The sequence below is a fragment of the Dromiciops gliroides genome, chromosome 6 (genome assembly GCF_019393635.1).
Source record: "Dromiciops gliroides isolate mDroGli1 chromosome 6, mDroGli1.pri, whole genome shotgun sequence".
Lineage (NCBI taxonomy): Eukaryota > Metazoa > Chordata > Mammalia > Microbiotheria > Microbiotheriidae > Dromiciops > Dromiciops gliroides.
The window spans coordinates 113866-135455 of NC_057866.1; the positions used below are offsets into that span (position 1 = coordinate 113866).

Sequence of the window (21590 nt, forward strand, 5' to 3'; positions counted from 1 at the left end):
GTGGGGTGGGGGGTAGAGGACCAAGATGGCTGCCCCAGCAAACTCTGCTACCCTGGCTCCCCTGGGTGGGTTGGTGCCGACTCCACCAAGGCAGAGAGCCCCTGGGTATCAGTGATCCATCAAGACAGAATTTCTGAGCTAGGGCTGGGGCGGCTCATCCCTCATCCAGAACCTCACCTCCATCCCCCAGAAGTGGAGCCTTGCATGGGTGTCTGTCTTGTGGCCCCTCCAGTCCAGAGCAGACCCCTTCATTTCATTCTCTCTTTTCATCTCCGTTCTTACGTTGGGGTTCTCTGTCTCCTAGCCCATCTTTCAGCCAACCTGGCACAGGCTGCTGTGAGACATGAACCAGAAGGAACGACCCCCAACCCTTCTCTAGGGAGTGCCCACATACCCCGCTGGCCAGCTCACTACAGTTCAAAGCTGTGGGCTGGGAGGGCCTAAGGACAGCCTATGGGTTTTCTAGAGAATGGGGAGCTTTGGAGGATTAGGGAGAGAGGGGCATCAGAGGGGAGATTCCTGGTCAGGGGAGGACATTAACAGAGGCCCAGCACCTCAAGGAAAAGCAACAGCTCCTGCCTTAGAGGAGTTCAGGATGGGAGCAGGGAAGGAAGGGACTCCATCCCTTGTGGTGGGTGGGAGCCCCTTGCCTTCCCCAGGCTGCCTCACATGTCTTTAGGAATCATCATCTTTCCCTTGTGGTGAGCCCAAGGGCGTCTTTAAAAGCATTACAGCACTGCTGCCAAGGGTCTCTGCTCTTCTGTGGGGAAATCAGCATGTCCCTGGGTCAGACTCCTCAGCCTGTTGAGCCACCCATGCACAGGAAGCCACAGATTGTGCCAGCTCTGCAGCCCTGCCCCTCCATCACCTCCACCAGGCGCACCAGCTCCCTAGAGCAGAGCAGAGCAAGGCCAGGCTCTCAGGCTGCATCTAAGCTCCGATGCCCATGTGCCCCAGATGCCCTATACTCCATTGCCTAGGCTCACCTCCACCCAGGAGCCCCCTCCTCAAGACCATCTCCTGTATAGGCCAGGCACTGCTAAGCACTATACAAATGTTATTTATTGTATGACCCAGCAGACTGCATCCAATAAACAATGATTATGCACCTACTACATGCGCTTGCATTATGCTAACTCCAGTTTCAAAGCACTCAGTATCCAAAGGCCAAAGACAGTTCCTGTTCTAAAGAAAATCACTGTCTAATATAGGAAACAACATACCAACAATCACATGGGAACAACCACATGCAAACAAACAAGCTACATTCAGGGTATATAGGAAATAATTAACAGAAGGAAGGCAATATATTGTGGGGGACTAAGAAAGACTCCTGGAGAAGGTGGGATTTTAGCAGAGACTCAAAGGCAGCCAGGAGGTGGGAGGAGGGGGAGGGGGAGAGAGGACTTTCCACACCTGGAAGGGACAGCTAGAGAAAAGGCCTGGAGCCAAGAGAGAGAGCAGCCAGAAGTCACTGGCCAGACAGGCTTTATCTATATCTATATATCTATATCTATGTCCATGTCCATGTCTATGTCCATGTCCATGTCCATGTCCATGTCCATGTCCATGTCCATGTCCATGTCCATGTCTATGTCTATGTCTATGTCTATGTCTATGTCTATGTCTATGTCTATGTCTATGTCTATGTCTATATCCATATCCATGTCTATGTCTATGTCTGTCTATGTCTATGTCCATGTCCATGTCTATGTCTATGCCTATGTCTATGTCTATGTCTATGTCTATATCCATATCCATGTCTATGTCTATGTCTGTCTATGTCTATGTCTATGTCTATATCTATATCTCTATCATCCATCTATATATATGTCTATATCTATATCATCTGTATCTATGTCTATATCTATCTTAACTATATCTATAATTATATATGTCTATATCGATATTGATAGATACTGATGCTATAGATACATACACACACATATATACACATCAGGATACATATATGTGTGTGTGTGTGTGTATATTTCTTTTTCTGAAAACTGCCTGTTCCTATCCTTTGACCATTTCTCAATTGGAGAATGACTTGTATTTTTATAAATTTGACTCAGCTCTCTATATATTTGAGAAATGAGGCCTTTCTCAGAGATACTTGTTTCAAAAATTCTTTCCCAGTTTTCTGCTTCCCTTGTAATCTTGGTTACATTAGTTTTGTTTGTGCAAAAACTTTTAAATTTTATATAATCAAAATGATCTATTTTATATTTTGTATGTATTGTTCTATTTTCTCTGGTCCTAAATTCTTCCTCTGTCCATAAATCTGACAGATAAACTATTCCATGCTTTCTTAATTTGCTTATGGTATCACACTTTATGTGTAAATCACGTACCCATTTTGGCCTCATTTTAGTATGCAGTGTGAGATCTTGGTCTATACCTAGGTTCTGCCATAATGTTTTCTAGGTTTTCCCAGCAGTTTTTTCAAATAATGTTTTTTTGTTCCAAAATTTGGGTCTTTGGGTTTATCATGGACTAGATTACTACAGTCACTTACTATAGTGTGATGTGTGCCTATTCTACTCTGCTGATCCACTTTTCTATTTCTTAGCTGGTACCAGATTGTTTTGATAATTACTGCTTTATAATACAGTTTGAGGGCTGATACTGCTAGGCCACTTTCTTTCATATTTTTTTCACTGATTCCTGTGATATCCTTGGGCTTTTGTTCTTCCAGTTGAATTTTATTATTTTTTTCTAGATCTATAAATTATTTTGATAGTTTAATTGGTATAGCACTAAATAAAAAATTAATTTAGGTAAGATTGTCATTTTTATTATATTGCCTCCACTTACCTATAAGTGATTAATATTTTTCGAATTGTTTTATTTTTTGCCACTTACAAGATTTGATTTTTCACACGTAATATGAATTCATTTCCTATATATACTATATACGATGCTATGGTATTGTAAATTAAAAACAAAATAAAGGAGTTATTAAATATTGAAACCCCTTCATGACTTTTGGCCCACCCATATAAGAGATGTTGCAAGGGATAAATCAACAGGCCTTAGCAATTAGCTAATATGAGGCAGGGGGCGTAAGAGAATGAGGGGTCCAGGATAACTCCTAGGTTGGCTTTTTTGAGTGCCTGGGGCTGGATTTGAACCCAGGTCCTCCTGACTCCAGGGCTGGTACTCTATCCACTGCGCCACCTAGCTGCCCCTTAGCTACTAAGTTCATGTTGGGAACTGAGAGGATGTTGGCCAACAATAACAGGCAAGTTTGGAAGGGCTTTGGAGGGAAGAATAATAAGTTGAGTTCTGGCCAACTTGAGTTTCAGATATCTACTGGGCATCCAGGTCAAGGTGTCTGAAAGGCAGTTGGAAATGTGAGACTGGAGGTCAGCAGAGAGACTGAGGCAGGGAGATTTGAGAGCGGTCAGCATAGAGATGCTCAGGAAATCTGTGGGAGCCAATGAGATCCCCAAGTAATGAAGAGGGACACCCACAGTTAGAGGGCGTCACCTGGAGGAGAATCTAGCATAGGAGACAGGTAGGGGAGTGATCAGAGAGGGCAGGGGAGAGCCTGGTTGGGGGAAGAGGGGTGTCCCCAAAAAAACCTGGAGAAGAGAATCAAGAAGACAGTGATCACCACTGTGCAAGACCACAGAAGAGTCCAGGAGGAGGAGGACTTGGAAAAGGCCACTAGACTTGGCAACAAAGAGGTCATCTGTCACTTTGGGTTAAATGATGTCATCAAAAGTCAGGCTGCAGAGAGTTAAGCAAAAGGAAGAAAGGAAGCAGAGGTGCCAAGTGTATTCGGCCTTCTTGAGTTTAACCTCGAAAGGGAGGATGGGTGACAGCAGGTGGGGGAAGGGTTTTGGAGATGGGGAAGGCAGGAGGGAAGCAGCCGGTGGATGGGGAGAGAGTGAAGATTAGTGAAGGGGTGGGGATCGCAGAGGGCACAGCCTCTTGGAGGAAAGGAGATGGAGTGGCATGGCTCACACAATGGACAGGTTGGCCTCGGCATGGAGAAGGGTGGCCTCTTCAAGTGAGATGGGGAGAAGGCACCTGAGAGATGGGGGAGGAGGAGGAGGAGAAGGAGCTCTGAGCTAATTGTCCCAAGTTTCTTCTGTAAAATAAAAGATGGTGGAGGGAAGGAGAGCCATGGGATGTTTGAGGAGGTTTGGAAGAGCCCCTGTGGAGAGGGGCAGAATGAGTGATGAGGGAGCTCTAGCACGATTGCCTGGCAGCAGTGAGAGCCCAGTGGACGTCATGGGACCTAATTTGTGGCATAGCCAGTCAGGGCAGTGGTGACGTTCTCCAGCTCCGTTCAGCAGCAGGGAAGTAGGAGCAAAGGCAGCCCTAGTGGGAGGGACCCAAGGCTGAGGGCACAGAACGGTGGGACCATGCCCTCTCTCCCCCTGGGCTCTGTCTTGGAGACAGGCCTCCTTTCACCCCACCTCCATCCCCCACCCTTCTCTAGGCCAGGCTGAAAGAGGAAGATGGGAGCATGGCAGGGGCATCCTGCCATTCCCAACATCCTTGCTGAGATTCAATTAGTTCGTCTCCTCATCCCTCAGGTTTGATTGTTAAGGAGTTTTGGTTATCCCAACCCAAGTGGTGTGACTGGGCCCCACAAGGCAGAGGCAGGAACAAGGAAGCCAGTCATCCTAGGGGGTTCAGCTTCAGTTCTGCCCTGGTTTATCCAACAACTTATCCTTCTCTCCTCCCCTCCTCCCTCCTCTTCCTTCCTCCTCCTTCCTCTTCTTCCCCTCTCTCCTCTTCCTCCTCCCTCCTCTTCCTCCTCCTTCCTCTTCTTCCCCTCCCTCCTCTTCCTCCTCCTTCCTCTTCTTCCCCTCCCTCCTCTCTCCTCTTCCTCTCCTCCTCTTGCTCTTCTTCCCCTCCCTCCTCCCCCTCCTCCTTCACTGGTTTCCAGGAGGACATGACTTCTGGACACTTCGTCCTCAGCCCAAGTGGAGCCCAGACACATATTTGTGAGCACTTGGCGCCACCCAGTGTCCAGACTGTGAGTCACAGGCTCTGTCTAAAGGCAGGAGGGGCCCCTGTGAGCTAAGGTTTCTGGGAGCCTGGCAGGTGTTACAACCTTCAGACCTCTCTCAGAGAACTTTATTCTTTTCTTCCCATTAGAAAGGTCTGTAGAGACCCAGAACTGCCCATTAGGACACCGGGGTTCAGGGTCCAGCTCTGCCCTTGGCTTTCATTTCTCCATCTGTCCTGGAGATGAAAAGATGGAGAAATGTTATTATTAACAACACTAACAGTAGCTGGCATTTGCATCACACACTAAGGTTTACAAAACAGTTTACTGATGTGGTCTCATGTGACCTTCACAGTCACTAGATGTGATTCCAATCAGCAGATATTACCCAAGCTTTACAGAAGAAGAGAATGAAGCTGAGACTTGCCTGGCATCATTCTGGAGCAAGATTCAAACTCAGCTCTTCTTGACTTCAGAAGATCACTCTGGGTTTTCAGGAGCCCCCACCCCCTTCCTGGTCCTCCTCCTCTGTCTCCTTTGCGGGATCCTCCTCCAGATCACACCCTGTAACTCTGGGTATTCCTCAGGGTTCTGTCGTGGGCCATCTGCTCTCTCTCTATACTAATTCACCTGGTGATCTCTTCGCTCCCATGGATTTAATGACCACATCTATACTGACAATGCTAAAATCTCCCTTTGCTGCCCTACCTCTGCTCACCTGGACTCCTGCATCTCCAACTGCCTTTAAGGTATCTACAAGTGGACATCCAGTAGCACTTCACACTCAACATACAACACAGAACTCAGTCTTTCCCCTAAACCCTCCCTATTATTGTAGGCTCCCAACCTAAGAGTTATTGGGACTGCTCCCTCTCTCATCCCCTCCCCACCCCATGCAATGTGGTACCAAGGCTTGTCGTTTCACCTCTGGTATCCTCAGGCACCGCCCTCACCCTGGTACAAACCCTCATCACCTCACACCTGGGTGGGGGGGCCTGCCTGCCTCAAGTCCGGTCCCTGCTCTAGTTAGCTGTCAAATGCAAATCCAATCATGTCTCTCACACACACTAACCTCAGTGGCCTCCAGAGTGATGCCCTTCATCCCCCAGCCCCTTCCTCCCTCCCCTTTCTTCCTTCTTCTCACACCTTCCTCTCTAACACTTAGTCTTTGACCCAGTGACACTGACCTCCTGGCTGTCAACCAAAGACCCTTCACCTCCGGTGGTCCTCTATGCCTGGAATGCTCTCCTTGCCCAATTTCTTTAAATTCCAACTGAAGTCGCACCTTCTTCAGGAAGTTGTTCCTAACCCCTTATTTCCAGGGCCTTCTCTATTTGTCCTGGCTGGACCTTGTCTGGATAGATTCATTTGTGCGTTGTTTCCCCCATTCGAGTGTGAGCTCCTTGACGGAAGGCATAGTCAGTCTTTTGCCTCTTTTTGCATCACCTGAGCTTGGCCCGGTGCCTGGCACACAGAAAGGGTTTGATCCGTGTCTTTGGACTGACTTCACAGAATCAACAAGCTTGCCTCTAAGGAGAGACTCCTGACCTCTCTCTCAGCTTGGTCTCCATAATATTCACAAACATTCACAAAGGGCCTACTAGGTGCTAAGGACTTTACAATGATCTTATTTGATCCTCACTACAACCAAGAGAGGGACATGCATTTGATTTGCAAGAGGACCATGGCACCGAGGAGATGCCATGACTTTCAGGATTTAAGTGAGGGACGACTGCGGGAAGTCACCAGCCTCACTCTCTCCTCCAGAGCCATCTGGGTCCAGTGGCAAGATAGACATCAGGAAGATTGGAAATGGCCCCATTGGAGATGTTTGAGGCAATTGGGCTTAAGTGACTTGACCAGGGTCACACAGCTAGTGTGTCTGAAGTGAGATTTCAACTCAGGTCCTCCCAACTTCAGGGCCAGTGCTCTAGGCACTGAACCACCCAGCTGCTTTTTAAAAAATGTATCTTTTGTTTGTTTTTGTTTTGGGGGGGCGAGGCAACTGGGGTTAAGTGACTTGCCCAGGGTCACACAGCTAGTACATGTCAAGCATCTGAGGCTAGATTTGAACTCAGGTCTTCCTGACTCCAGGGACGGTGCTCTATCCACTGTACCACCTAGCTGCCCCCACCCAGCTGCTTTTTACAGATGAAGAAACAGAGGCAGTCAAATATATATTTACATATTCTAGTCTCCAGGACTTCCGGTGCACTGGGCACTGTGGTACCCCCTGGAAGCCAGCCAGCTTCAAGGACTCTCCACTGATAATTCCTGCTGCTCTCTCACCCCACAGCTCCCTCATTCAAGAGAACCATTCTTGGGAAAACCAGCAGCTGCTTCCTTCTCAGAGCCTCCTCCCCATTACACACCCACCTGACTTCTCCCCATACAAGCACTCTGAGCCCTTCAGCCTGACCTTCTGCCCATACATACCTCTGACTCTCTTCTCTCATCACCTTTTCCCTAGAGATAACCAGGGCCCTAGGGCAGTGATTGAGACCTCAGGGAGTGACCAGGGCCCTGGAGGAATGACTGAGGCCCCATGGGATGACCAGGGACCTGGGAGAGTGACCAAAGCCCTAGGGGATTGAATGAGGCCTCAGGAAGTGACTAAGGTGCCAGGGGCCAACTGAGACTCTAGGCAAGCCAGAGGCCTGAGGTCTATAGCATCAGCACATATTACTCCTGGCCTCTCTCTTCTGTGGCCTCCAGCCTGGCCCAAGGCTATCCATCCTACTGACTGGCCACTGTGCCTACTGAGCCCCTGCCTCATTGCCATGGACTTCAGGGGACAGCTGAGGCAGGGGCCAGGGCTGCTGATGACCTCATCTGGCCTAGTGCCTCCACTTGTCAGGGCAGAGCAGGTTGAAGGGGAAGGAGAGAGGAGAAGGCCTTGTCCTTCCTACCCCCAGGCTTCACTCTAGAGGGACTGAGCACAGTTGTACAGTCTGTGCTGAGCAATTCTATGGTAGGGGGAGGAGGCCCTTCTTGGCTCTGACCCTGACGACCCCCCCCCCCCCCGACACATACACACACACACACAAAGCCTGAAGTGCTCACACATGGAGGAAAATGAGGTGAGTGAGTGACCCAGAGCCAGAATAAATGTCTGAGGAATCTGGAGGAGACTGGGTCTTAGCCGTCTCTCTTTCCATTCATTCCCAAGCCTGAAAGACCCACTGCAGCAAGGAAGAAGCCAGTCACAGGCCCCACCTCCAGAAGGGGATTTCCTGGTAAGAATAAGGGAAGGGTCTATAAGCACCTGAGACTGGGCAAGGGGAGCCCACACCAAGGTCCAGGACCAAGGCCTGCTGTGCCTCCTCTTCCCCAGGACACTGTCTCACACCAGCTTATCCTCTGTCACAAATGGATGATAACAAAAAAAAAAAAAAAAAAAAAAAGAGAGAGAGAAAAAGAAAAATCAGGTGGCAAAGTGGATAAAACGCTGGCCTTGGATTCAGGAGGACCCGAGTTCAAATTCAACCTCAGACACTTGACACTAGCTGTGTGACCCTGGGCAAGTCACTTAACCCTCATTGCCCTGGGGGGAACAAAAGAAAAAAGAAAATAAAGAAATGGATGATAACTTAGTGAAAAATGAGTGGAGGGGGCTGCCAACACTTTATCTCTGAGACCACCTTCCACTTGCCCAGTCATATTTCCTTCCTACACAGTTGTTGTCTCCCCCTTTTAGATGGTGAGCTCCTTTAAGGTAGGGACTGTCTTTTGCAGCTCTTTGAATCACCAGCACTTCGCCCAGAACCTGCCACAGTAGTGTGTGTATATGTGTGGGGGGGTGCTTCCCAGAGTCCTGGTGCCACCACAGGTCATACCTTGACTCATCGGATCGGATGTGAGGCAAAGCCTTGCTCTCTCTTCCTGAGTCATCAAAGAACCAAAGTCAGGATGACCAGTGACAGCCCAGGGGTAAGTGGACAGCCTCATAGTCTCCCATGCCTGACCGTAATGCCTGCTTTATGGACGTTGGCACAAATCGTTCTCAACCACCCATCCTGCTGGGGAAGTGTTCATGTGTTTGGGGTGGACACCTTCCCAACTTACCCATGGCTTGAGATGGGGTGTGGTCACTACAGCTACAGCTTCTTGGAGCCACAGGTGAGAGTTGGGTGAAGGTTGGGTGGACGATCATCCTGAAAAGGGCTCGACAGCCCCTCTCACCCCAGAGGTGCTGGACCTCTAGGCTGTATATAGTAGGTGCTTAATAAAAGCCTGTTAATTGGCTAATCTGTCGGGGGGGGGGGGGGGGAGGGGGACAGGACGGTAAGTACCTGCCCTGATGAGGTGAGAACACCCTCCTGAATCCATGAAGGCCTGAAGCCAAGTGGGAACATCCTAGTTACCAGGTGGGAATCAGGGGAATGGTCTCCTCCATGGGAGTGAGCTGGTATTGGTCGAAGAGATCAGTCAATGCCTGAGAATAAAAAGAGGCAGAGGAAAATAAATATAGCACCTATTAAGTGCCAAACACTTTACAATATGATCTCACAGCTACTTTCTGAGGTTGGATCATTGTCCTTGTTGGGTCTGAGGCTGGATTTGAACTCAACTCCTTGACTCCAGGCCCAGGGCTCTACCCACTACAGCACCGGGCTCCCTGTAGAAAAGGAAAGCAGGCAAAGTGGGAACTAGAAGTTTGGTGTTTAAGAGAACAGAAGGCAGAGCAGCCAGGGCTCCCGATGAACAGGCCAGCTTTGAAAGTGATCTGTGGACTGTCTCAGAGGAGAATGAGCTGCACACAGGGTAGTGGCCGTTTTTCAGTTCTATTCATTTGGAAATGACCCTTTTATTGAGTGTTAAGTTCAGAACAGATTCTTTTTTCCTCCTTCGGAGGGGAAAAGTGCAAGTCTGCCAAAGTCCTGGTCCTAGTGGACAAGCTCCAGGGGTTCGCTGGCGAAGCCTCTGGGGTCAGGCGCCTTTGCACTTTGAGGCCCTTCCTAACTGGGCTGCAGCCCCCCTTCCCACTTATCAGACAGGAGGGCACAGTCCAGACACACGGGGCTTCCTGCTCCATTTCCCACCTCCCTCCTGCCTCCCCCCCTCGAAGACTGTTACTCAGGCTGGTGCTAACCGCAACAGAGGAGCTGGCCCACAGTAGGGGCTTTAACAAAGAAGTCAGTGACAGCAAGTTCTTGTTCCACCCCACTTAAATTAGAGATCTGGGGGTTGCTTCCTGCTCCAAGGAAGGTACTGTAATCTTGTGACACCCCCCCCCTTCTCCCAGCACCCCCCATGCAGGGGTCAGCATCCTCTCCGCCTCCATAGGGCCTCAAAGAGACTCCTCAGTGACCCTCCAGCTCTCATCTTCCCGGGCAGGGTGGGGGTGGGGGTGGGGCACGGATAAGAAGGGCAAGAGCCGGGACCCTTGGGAGGAGCTGAGGAGTGGGTCCCGGCCCTATCCTGCCCCCTCCCCCTGGCGGGGCTTCCAAACTTGGAGGACCCCAGGGCTCCTTCTCCATGCTTGGGGACGGCGGACGTGGGCACGGGGAAGCAACTGGGCCGGGGTGGCCCAAAGGCGCCCGAAGTGACAATCCACAAACTTGCAGCCAGTTTCCTGCCCCGTGACGTGGAGGATGTGGGGGGGAGGGGCCTGTGCCTCTGCCGACTCCCCAAAGAAGGCGGGACCCACCCCACCCCGCCCCTCACTAGTCCTAACCCTGCCACCAGGCCTCCTGCCACCCAGGAAGGTGCCCGCTGAGACTAGCGAGCTGAAGCCAGGTAACTGTAACCCCGAGATCGAGAGCACCCTCCGCCCCCACCCCTACCCCCCAGGAAATAAAACGCCTTCCTGGGGGAGGGGAGGGTCAGCCGCCCCAGAATTCGGCCGACCTCAATCACCTGGGACGCCCTGGAACTGGACACCCACCCGCCCCAGGTGCAGAGGCCTGGGGTCGGACCCTGTTCGTGTGAGTCTGGGAAGAGGGAGGGGGGGAGGAGGGGAGGAGGCAGGGAGGGAGCAGCAGACCGGCCCGGGGCAGACCTCCTCCTTGAATGGGGGGAGGGGGGAGGAAGGAGACCTTTCCCAACATGGGGGGTGGGGCGGGGGCTGCCTGACTGGTCCGAGGCCTCTAGGTCCTCACTCTTGCACCAGGATGGAGGGCGACCCCACCGTGTTCACCACCCGCTCCCTGCCCGAAGACCCCCGCCTCCTGGCCACAGTGACTAATTCGTACCTGGGCACCCAAGTGTACCATGGGGTCCTGCATGTCAGCGGAGTCTACAACGGAGCTGGAGGCGACTCGCACCGGGCAGACCTTCCCAGCCCCCTCAATGTTCGCCTGGTGGCTCCAGCCTGCCCTGGGCTTTCCACAGAGGAGACCTTTACTCTGGACACCAACACAGGTGGAGTCCCCATTATCTGGTGCCCCGCAAGGGTCTCCCTCACTCCTTGGCCCCCCTTCCCACCTTTCCCAGTGTGTTGTGGTGCTCTGCCCTTGGCCCCTCTGTCTCCCCTCCCCAGGACACTGGCCCCCAGGAAGGTCTGGGTTCAAACCCCACCTCGGCAGTGTCCAGCTGTCACCTCACTACTGCCTGCCTCAGTTTCCTCACCTGTAAATTCGGGGGCTTGGGCACAATGGCTACCAAAGGCCGTTATACTCTGGACCTGTGATGTTCCTGTTCCCCCTCCAGTTTTTTGCCTGGGTTCCACTTTCCCCAGGTCCCCTGAGAACAGGTTCCCATCTTCCCTGAATGGGGTAAGGACAGGGGTTTTCCCAAAGAAGGGAGTGACAGTAGCAGGCCAAGGGGCCATGGTGACAATATCCTAGCCTCCCCTCCACCTCTCCAAATCCCCTCCCTCCCCCAACCCTCAATGCCTGGATGGGAGGCAACCAGCACAGACCTTTGTCATGCAGGGTGGCTGCCTTAGGGGACTCCCTCCCATTTCATGGGCATGAGAACAGGCATCGATCCTTGGGCCCCTCTGCTCACACACCCAGCTCACTCCCTTCCCCCTTCCTCAGGTACTTTTCTCCACACCCTCCAAAGCCCAGACTTCTTGGCTTCCCACAGAGTCTATGCCCACCGAGTCCTCCCCCACCTGCTGGTCTCCAGCGTGTCCATTAGCCGAGTGGGCTCCACCAGGCAGCCGGTCACTGTGCGCCTCCGAGCTGACTTCACGCCCCACAGTCCTGATCTGGCCTTGCATCTGGGCCCTGACTTTCGGGGTGCTAGGTGAGTGGCTGGGGGCTGGGCGAGCAGATGCAGGCTGCTGGGCGGCACCAGGAGGATGGCAGCGTCAGGGAGTGGGGCTGGGGGCTTGTCTCCAGCTGCCCCATGCTCTACCCACCTAGGTACCTATATGGCCACACCCTGGTCCCAGAGGAGCCAGGGGGACCTCAACCGGAGGTGCACATGCTCTGGACCCCGGTTCCTCCAACACTGACGCTGTCAGAGGAAGAGATGCAGACGTGGGACTTCCTTACCGTGGTGGGAGGCAGCAAGGAGGAGGCTGAGGGCCAGTTCCTGGAGGCCACTTCACTGCAGGCCGCAGGTGCCCTCTACCACAGCCATAGTGCCGCCTGGGGGGCCCTCTGGGAGGCCTGTGCTGTGGACCTGGGGGGGCCTTTTCCCCTCCGCCAGGCTCTTCGAGGGTGTCTGTACTACACGCTAAGCGCTCTCCCCCAGCCAGGTGCTCAGGAGCCTTTCCACGGGCTCAGCCCCGGAGGCCTTTCCAATGGGCGCCAGGGCGAGTGTTACTGGGGACACATCTTCTGGGACCAGGTGAGACTGCCCGTGGCTTCCCTGCGCTGTCCTCTACTCTCTTCCTGGGCTCTCCTCAGCCCCCTTCCCTTCACCGCTTGGACTCCTGTGAGCCTGGGACCCTCCCTGGCTCCCCCCAAGGCTAAGCCTGCCTCTGCCCTAGGACCTCTGGATGTTTCCCAGCATCCTGCTGTTGGACCAGGAAGCCGCCAGGAGCCTTCTGGAGTATCGAGTCCGGACGCTGGACGGGGCCTTGCTCAATGCCAAGGAGCTGGGCTTCCAGGTGGGGAGTCCAGGGTCTGCCCCTTATTCCAAGCCCTTGAGGGGGGCTGGGCACCTCCTTGCCCCCTCTTCTTCTCAGAGTTGAGTGGCCTTTGACAAGAGGGTCCCGAGAAGGTGGAGGGGTCGGAAGGGCCAGGGAGGCCCAGCTCAGTCCATCTCAGAAAAGGTGGCTCAGTCCTGGGTGACCTTCCCAGGCTACTTCCGGCCTTTCTCTGCTGTTTCCTCCCACCTCTCCCACCAGCCCTCAGCTGCTGGGCCTCCACACGTTTGCCCAGGCTCTGCCTCAGCTGCCTTGTCAGCATCCCAAGCCTCCTCAGTTTCCCCAGATCTCTTTATTTGTGCCTGAGAAGCCCCCGCCCACCCTCCACAGCTCCTGATGGCGGAGGCTGCTTGGGTTTTGCTTTCATAGGAAGGGAGAGGACTGACTCCTGAATGGACTCTCATTTTACAGAGGAGAAAACTGAGGCCCAAGAGCACTAAGTGCTAGGCCCAAAGTCCCCAAGGGAAGAGGGAACAGAGGGGGAGCCACTGTGCCCTCAGCTTCACCCCACCCCTTCCCAAAGGGTCTGGGCTCCTTCCTCAAGGTCTCCCCTTCCCTCCTCCCTTCTCAGGGGGCCAAATTTGCCTGGGAGAGTGCTGGCTCTGGCAGGGAGGTCTGCCCTGAAGACATTTATGGGACCCAGGAGATCCACGTCAATGGGGCGGTGCTGCTGGCCTTTCAGCTCTATTACCAAGCCACCCAGGTACGCCCTGTCCGGCCCCCCCCCCCCAAGCCCACAGACTTCACCCAACAGCACGAAGCTTCCTTGAGGATGGTGGGGCCAGGCACCTGTATGCCTAAAAACAGGGTTAGGGCCTGGGGGGCACCTGGAAAGAGGCATCTGGGAATGGGAGCAGTGACTTTCCCCGATGCCCTCCCCTGGCCCAGGATCTGCAGCTCTTCCAAGAGGCCGGTGGCTGGGGGGTTGTCAGGGCCGTGGCTGATTTCTGGTGCAGCCGAGTCACCTGGTGTGCCGAGGAGCAGAATTACCACCTCCGAGGTGAGTGCCTGGGGGGAAGGCAGGCTGCAGGGGCAGCGCCTTGGATGCACAGCGTCCTCAGACCTTCTCCCCAAGACTGATTGGATCTGATACCCCTTGCCAGGAGTGATGCCCCCCGATGAGTACCACTCAGGTGTCAATAACTCCGTCTACACCAATGTCATTGCTCAGACCGGGTGAGGTTCGGGGCCCCTAGCCTCTGTGCCTAGGCGATGAGGAAAAGGTAGACATGGGGGAGGGTGGTGCATGGCCCACAGACTCTGACAATTGACTCAGCCCCTATGAGCCTGACTTCCCAGGCCTCTACCCCCAACCTAAGCTCCCAAGCTGCCCCCAACCCTGCCAGACCTGACGCTGACCAAAAAGCTACCCCAGGCATGCCCAGCTCCATCCACCCTCCTGGACGAAGTCCTCAGAGGCTCATGTTACCCTCCTGACCATGGCCCTCTCACTCCCACACCTTGCTTCCCATCCAGCCTACGTTTTGCAGCAGATCTGGCTAGAGACCTGGGTCTGCCAGTGCCTGAACGGTGGGCAATGGTTGCTGAGAAAATCAAGGTGCCTTTTGATCCGGAGAGAAATTATCACCCAGAGTTTGATGGGTATGAGCCCGGTGAGTGACCGGATGTCTCTGGTCCTGTTAACCCACCCATTTCCCCAGCTCCCATCTCTTTCTCAAACACACACACACACACACACACACACACACACACACACACACACACACACACGCACGCGCACACGCACATGTGCACAAATGCACACATACACACATGCACGCACATACATGTGTATATGTGCATATAGACAGATGTATATCTGTATGTGTATATATAAATTTACATGTTGTTTTTAAGAGCATTTGTTATGTGTGTGTGTATATATGCTTGTACATATACATGCATGCATACATACATACATGCAGACCCTCTCCCCTGAGCCAGGCCCCCAGACGTCCCCTGCTCCTCTGTCATCGCCCTGGCCAGCCATCAGGCCATTGCCATGGGGAGAGTTCTTGGTCCTTTCCAAGCTGTCCGTGCTTGCAGGGCTGTCCCTAGGTGACTGTCCTGCTTCTGCCCCACTTCCTCTGCATGGGTCTGTCCAAGCCTTCCCTGAAGTTCTCCCCTGCCATATTCCTCAGCCCCTGAGGCTGCATCAGCCTCCAAGACCGAAGCTGGTCCAGACCTTCCCCCAGCTCCAAGCCCTCTCTCAGACCTCCCTGGGGAGGGGGCAAGGGCTCCAGGGCTGGTAGAAGCCTACTGGGGATGGAGAGGAGGCTCTGTGTACACACTCTGACCAGTACCTTGAGCTGGAAGAAGGGCTTCCCGAGGGTTAAGCTGTCACAAGGCACTTTATGGGCGGGACCTCATTTTATCCTCACGACAGCCACGGGAGGCAGGGGCTGCTATTGCTCCCTTTTTACAGATGAGGAAATTGAGACAGGCAGCAGTGAAGTGACTTGCCCAGGGTCACATAGCTAGTCAGTATGGGAGGTCACATTTGAACCCAGGTCTTCCTGACTGCAGACCCAGGTGTGCCCACTGTACCATGTTGCTGCTCAACACGCATTTATTTTTAAAATACAATTTAGTTTATTTGGTGAAATCTTTCTCAATTATATGTAAAACATATTTGCTGTCCCTTATTGGTCATTTTGAGTTCTGAATTCTCTCTCTCCCTCGGCCCCACCCCACCCCTGACCAGTCCTGTGGTCCCTCATGAAGGCCCCTGACTCTTCCCCAAGGAGAGACTGTCAAGCAGGCTGATGTGGTCCTCCTGGGCTACCCAGTGCCCTACCCCCTGAGCCTGGATGTTCGGAGGAAGAACCTGGAGACCTATGAAGCTGTGACATCCCCTGAGGGCCCCGCGATGTCGTGGGTAAAGGAGACCTGTCCTGGCCCCACTCCCCCAGCCCCAGGTGGGCAGGAAGGCTCCTGGTTTCTCGGGGGCCCCACCCATGGCATGGGGAGACCAGGTGGCTTTCTCCCCTGCTGCTCTCACTAGGACTTGGGGTTCCCTGCGGGGCTCTGGGAGGGCTTCTGGAATCTCGTCCCTGTCCCATAGAGCATGTTTGCCGTGGGCTGGATGGAGCTCAAGGAGTCCCAGAAAGCGCACGCCCAGCTCCAGAAGTGCTTCTCCAACATCTCAGAGCCCTTCAAGGTCAGGCCACACCCCTCATTCCTGGCCCCAGGTCCATGGACTTGTTCTCAGGAACTCCCTGGTCTTGAGTCTCTGCGGTGACCCGAGGACCACTGGGCCCCACGGACCCCTCCAAGTTCAGCTCACTCATTTGTCTGATGGAGAAAGGGCTTCTCACTCTCACTGTGACCCCCAAAGGCTGTTGGGAGGAAAGTCCTCCAAAACCTTTCAAACTGGCCCCGGGCACTGACTGCTCCAGTTGTGAGTGGGGGAGAGGGGAGCAGAGAGGTGGAGCCACCTTCCTCTTCCTTGAGAGGGTGTATTGGGGAGCGGCAGGGGGTCCTCCAAGGGGTACCCCCTGGAAGTTGTTCTTGTAGGTGTGGACAGAGAACGCTGATGGCTCAGGTGCTGTGAACTTCCTAACAGGGATGGGGGGCTTCCTCCAGGCAGTGCTGTTTGGATTCACAGGGTTCAGGTGTGTGGGGGCTCGGGGTTCTTTATGGGGCTAAGGGAGGGCCTTGGCCTCCCCCTACCTCTCACTCTGGACTTTCTCAGGATCACCGGGGCTGGACTGGCCTTTGACCCTACATGTTCAGCAGAGGTGCCATCCATGTGGCTCACTGGGGTCTCCTATCTGGGGAACAAGCTCTGTTTCTTCTTCTCCGATGAGATGGTGACAATTGAAGTGACGGCCTTGGTGGGCAGTGGGGCCCATCCACTGGAGGTTGAGTTGAGGACATCTGGGAAGAGGCTGCCTCTGCCCCTGGGTAAGTTTCCCTCCCAGCCCTTTGTTTGGGCTCCTCTCAAGTCACCGAGTATTTATTAAGTACCTACTGTTTCAGGCACTCCTCTGCTGAGCCCTGCAGCTACATAGTCCCTGCTCTTAAAGAGCTGACCGTCCCCCCACCTCTGGGCCCCCATGCCTCTCCATCCCTTGGGATCCACGCTCGTCCCATTCCCAACTTCCTCCTCAGGGTTCTGGGTCTCCCCTCAGGACACAAGGTCTCCTTCCCCATCGCTGCTGGTAGGATCCAGAGAATGCCCTTGTAGGAGACCAGGAGGCCGACCTGCAGGAGCCCCTCCAGCAGCAGGAAGAGATAGAGCATCAGCCCCTCCATCCTGAGTCGTCCCCCCACACACACACACAAACACCAGGTTGGGGGCATGTCCTCTGACTGCTGATGCTTGTCTCCTACCCCACCCCCCATCAGTCCACTGCCAATGCCTGTGGACTCTGCCTAGTCACCTCCCTGACCTAGTCAGGGTCAGGCCCACAGTAGCTTCCTCTAATTTGCCTCTGACAACAGCCTCTCCTTCCCAGATCCATCTGTTGTAGGCTGCCAGAGGCATCTTTCTAAGCCACCCCCGCCCAAACCCTCATTGATTCCCTGGTGCCTACACAGTGAAATCCAAATTCCTGAGTGTGACATTCAAGGCCTTCCACCCCACCATCCCCCATGAACCCTCATTGACTCCCTAGTGCCTTCACAATGAAACCTGAATTCCTGAGTGTGACATTCAAGGCCTTCCTCCATGCCAGTCTTTATTCTCCTCTGGTACATTGGGTGTACTGGGTCACTGTCCTATGTTCATCTCCACGTTCCATGATCATGGAATGCCTTCCTTGACTCCACTCCCCACAGGACACCTTCCTTCCCCAAGTGATGGCCCGCCACTCTCTTCCGCCTTCTCTCAGTCCTGTCATTAGTTGTTCTTGTAATGGTGTGGGCCACACTGAGTCCATCTCTAGTCCTGGGGCCTGCATACAGCAGGGGTTCAATAAATGCTGACAAGAGAATGAAGTGGCTCTCTTCCTCCCCCTGCCCTCCTCCCCCCCTTCCCCATCCTTAGAGGCTCTTTGACTCCCCCCCAGGAGCCAACCAGCTGCTAAGTCTGCCCTGTTCCCTTATCCCCATGCCACCTCACTGGGATCCCTGTACCCCCTCAGGCCTCTGTGGGCTCTGTGGCTTAAGACTCTGGTACCTGTTTTCACCACTGACCCACCCTCAGGCCTCTCCCAGCAGAGTCTGAAGGAGGCTGGGCCTGTGATATCCATCAGTCTGTGGCTGGGATTGGCTGGGAGTGTGCCAGAGGAGACAGCAGAGAACAGTGGGAGAGAAGGAGGGAGACAAAGGCCCTCCACTTGAGTAACTCTTTTATTCAGCATTTACGCTGTGCTGGGCTCTACGGCTGGCCCTGGGATACAAGGGAGGGGGATGTAGGCTAAGTGCTCTGCAAGCCTCATCTCATCTGGAGTTTTGAAAAGCCTGGATTCCTGTCCTCAAGAAGCTCAGAATCTAAGGGGGGGGGGCGACTAGGACACACCCGGTAAACTGCTCCGATGCCGAGGGTAGGCTTGGGGGCAGGAAGGTGGAGTCAGGAAAAGAGCTGAGGGCTGAGGCTTTGGGCTGCATGAGCCTGGCGAGAGAGGCCAGGCCAGAGAAGAAAGCTGAAGACCCAGTAGGGAGCATCCCCGTTAAAGGTGACAACAGGAGATCCACCAGGGAGGGACGAGTGCAGCAGGGGCAGAGGCCAGAGGGAGGGTTCAGAGGCGTACCCCCCCCCAATCTGTTAAACTCTGGGAAGAGTCTGGAGAAAACTCCGGTGTCCCTGGAGAACTTGGAGTGGGGCCGAAGCCAGGTCGCATTAGGGGAGTGTGTCAGCAGCGTGGGCCGTCCCTCGGAGCCACCTGAGGGGAGGGGGAGGCAGTGCTGACTCAGGCTCCCTCCCCGCTCCAACAGGCAGCCGAATCTGGGCTGGGTGTGGTAGCTTTGAGCCTCCCCACAGGCAGCATTTGGAACCCAAAGGGGAAGGCGAGAGGCGCCGCCCTGTAATTAGGGTCGGCCGAGGGGCCCCAGGACCGCCAGCCCTCCAGCCCCACCACGCCCTGGGTTCTGCCTTCGATCTGGTCCTCCCCTCAAGCCAGTGTGAAGGAATGGCTGGAGGGGTGGGGGAAGAAGCTAATGCAGCTCGCAAAGGCTTGGCCCCACCCAGGGTGCTGACTGAGGGGAGGCCAGGCCACCCACGGTGGGAACCGGCCGCTCTTCCCTCCGCAGATGGGGGACAAAAAGGGGTGAAAGTGGGGGTGCCAAGCACGGCTGGAGTGGGACAGATTCCAAGGGTTCCGATGTCCCAAAGTTATGCGTGGCCAGTCTTTAATTCAGGCTAAGATCCCCACGCTCTCACTGGGCCCTGGTTCGCTCTGATTCTCTGAGTGACTGAGCGTTCACACGCACACACCTGCTCCGACACACACGCAGGTAGCTTTAAGGAAGGGGGACGGACGCTCCTGGAGCTGGAGGGGGGGGGCGGGGGGGGACGGTAAGGGAGCTGGGGACTGGCTTCAAGTTGGCCCCGCCCAGGCTCCCTGCAGAGGGGCTGCAGAACCTCTCGGAGGGTGAGGACCTTGAGACAGCTCGGCGGGGTGAAGAGAAGGCGGTGTGGACCACTAGGGAGACCATTTGCCAGGGAGAAAACCCGAAGCCTGAGTGAGGGGCGGCCTTCCTCCGCACCCCAGACTAGGATCGAGGGGTCCTCAGGGATCTAGACAGATGTTTCTTGGACAGGAGTCGGGGTGGAAGTTGGGGAGGAGGGAGTCTTGAGGGGTTGGGTGGGAGTGGATGTGTCCTCGTGGGGGGGGAGGGAGGGGGAGCGGCAGGAGTAAGAGCCCGGGGTAACGGGCACAGGGTCAGTCGTAATCAGCCTCGTTGAACTTGACGCTGAAGTAGCTCATGGAGCCCTGGGCCAGGCGGGACAGGTGCAGGGCCCCGGTCACCACCAGCGCCACGAGCAGCAGGGGCAGCAGCAGCGTCCACACGGTCGCCAGGATGTTGTAGCATTTGGCTTTGGAGCCAAAGCGCTGCGCCGCTTCCAGATCCCCAGCCACCTTCTGGTCCCGGGCCTGGGCAGGGACAAATCATTAAACATCCCTTGGAGACCGACCCCCGGAAACTTCACCCCAGCTGAGGGCCCTGGCCGTTCGCCCTCAGGGAAAATGCACTAAGTACCCAGCACTAACGCTCCGGAAAACTCAATGGTTCCCTATTCACTCTGGGCAAGAGGAGAGGAGAGAATAAACTCCTTTTCCGCAGTCAAGCAATACAACTTTCCTCATGGGCCAAGTCCCCAAAGTGCCTGTTTCAGTCTGTACCCTAAGCAGGACTGGTGTTCAGTGATTTTAACTCATTATTCTGAGAAAGAGAAGGATCACAGACTTTATCATCCTGTCCGAGGAGGCCCCGACACACACAAAAGATGAAGAAGGCCTGTTTTGAGATCCAACGGAACCCCCGACCCTGAGGTGACCTCCCCTCCCTTTCCCTCCCCATCCCTCTTCTTCCCTCATTGGGTCCAGATCCCGTATGTCCTCGGGGAGTTACACGTGGTCTTTTCCCGTTAGAAGAGGAGCGGGGGGGGGGGGGGGGACGGAGGACGGAGCGGGAAGTGCTTTTTGCCCCTCCCTCCTGTTAAAAGTACTCGTAGCGCTGAGCATCCAGCCTAGCACATACATGCTTGTGCGCCCCTCCAAGTGTGGCTCCCTCTGCCATTCCCCCGTCTTGCATTGGGCGTTTCCAGTCTAACTGGCCTCCTCGCTGTGCCCAGGTGTTCGCGGTTGGACCCGAGGCCTTCCCTAGCTTCTCCAGATGGTCCCCCAGCCTCTTCCCTCCCCTTGAGAATGGTGGCATCTCGCCTTTCTATTCTCTTCTGGGGCCAGAGTCCGGCCCCACCCCGCACACCTCCGGGGCCCTCCTCCTGCAGCCTAGTCGAATAGTCCCAGAGTGCCACATATTCCCAGGCGAGGGCTTTTCTTCCTGGAGCCAGGTGGAACACGCCCTTTCGCCCTCCTCCCCGACCCCGCCCAGACCTCGGAGGGCCCCCCTCTATTCCCGTACCTTGATGGAATAGGCCAGGGCGAGGAAGCCCAGGCAGCAGAGATTCAAGTAGAGGGTGTTGAAGACGGACCAAACCAAGTGGTCTCTCGGGGGGCGCGGGGATCCCCCCATGGGGATCACGGTGGCAGAGCTGGGCTCTGGGTCACGGATCGTCATGGGCAAATGTTCCCCACGGGGGTACGACGTGTCCATGGGTTCGAGTCCCGTATCTCCCTTCCGAGCTCCGGCAGCCTAACTCCGGGGAGGGATCTGGCCAATCCCTTTTTAAGGCTCTGGCCCAGCCGCATGGGTCTCTATATAGAACAGCAAATGACAGACTGGCCTTGGGGCACGGGGTGGGGTGGGGGGCTCAGGAAGCCTGGACACGGCCCAGAGCCATCCCCATTCCCACACACTCGGCTGGCGGCTAGCCCAAAGCTCAGATCCAGGCTTACCCTCCCCACACTGCCCCCAAACCGCACGGTCCTCAGAAAGATGGTTTGGGGCCTGGCTTGTGAAATCATTGGTATGGGGAGGAACTCTCAGGGAGTCCTCTAGAGCTGCCTG

The 21590-nt window shown here is 54.7% G+C and overlaps 2 protein-coding genes across 2 annotated transcripts; one reads left to right on the forward strand and one right to left on the reverse strand.

Annotated features, from left to right (window-relative positions):
* The first annotated feature begins 10641 nt into the window (after positions 1-10641).
* On the forward strand, positions 10642-17937 carry PGGHG (protein-glucosylgalactosylhydroxylysine glucosidase). The gene is made up of 14 exons (XM_043969713.1): positions 10642-10896; positions 11082-11332; positions 11953-12163; positions 12283-12712; positions 12855-12974; positions 13585-13716; positions 13902-14013; positions 14117-14189; positions 14490-14626; positions 15758-15891; positions 16078-16173; positions 16530-16627; positions 16708-16919; positions 17147-17937. Exons 2-14 carry the CDS (start codon positions 11083-11085, stop codon positions 17200-17202), a joined length of 2061 nt encoding a protein of 686 aa, XP_043825648.1. The 5' UTR covers positions 10642-10896; position 11082; the 3' UTR covers positions 17203-17937.
* Positions 17938-19811: 1874 nt separating this feature from the next.
* On the reverse strand, positions 19812-21277 carry LOC122730496 (interferon-induced transmembrane protein 5-like). The gene is made up of 2 exons (XM_043969637.1): positions 21045-21277; positions 19812-20053 (listed from the first exon to the last, which is right to left on the reverse strand). The coding sequence occupies exons 1-2, from the start codon at positions 21234-21236 to the stop codon at positions 19841-19843; spliced, it is 405 nt and encodes a 134-aa protein (XP_043825572.1). The 5' UTR covers positions 21237-21277; the 3' UTR covers positions 19812-19840.
* Between the last annotated feature and the right edge of the window lie 313 nt (positions 21278-21590).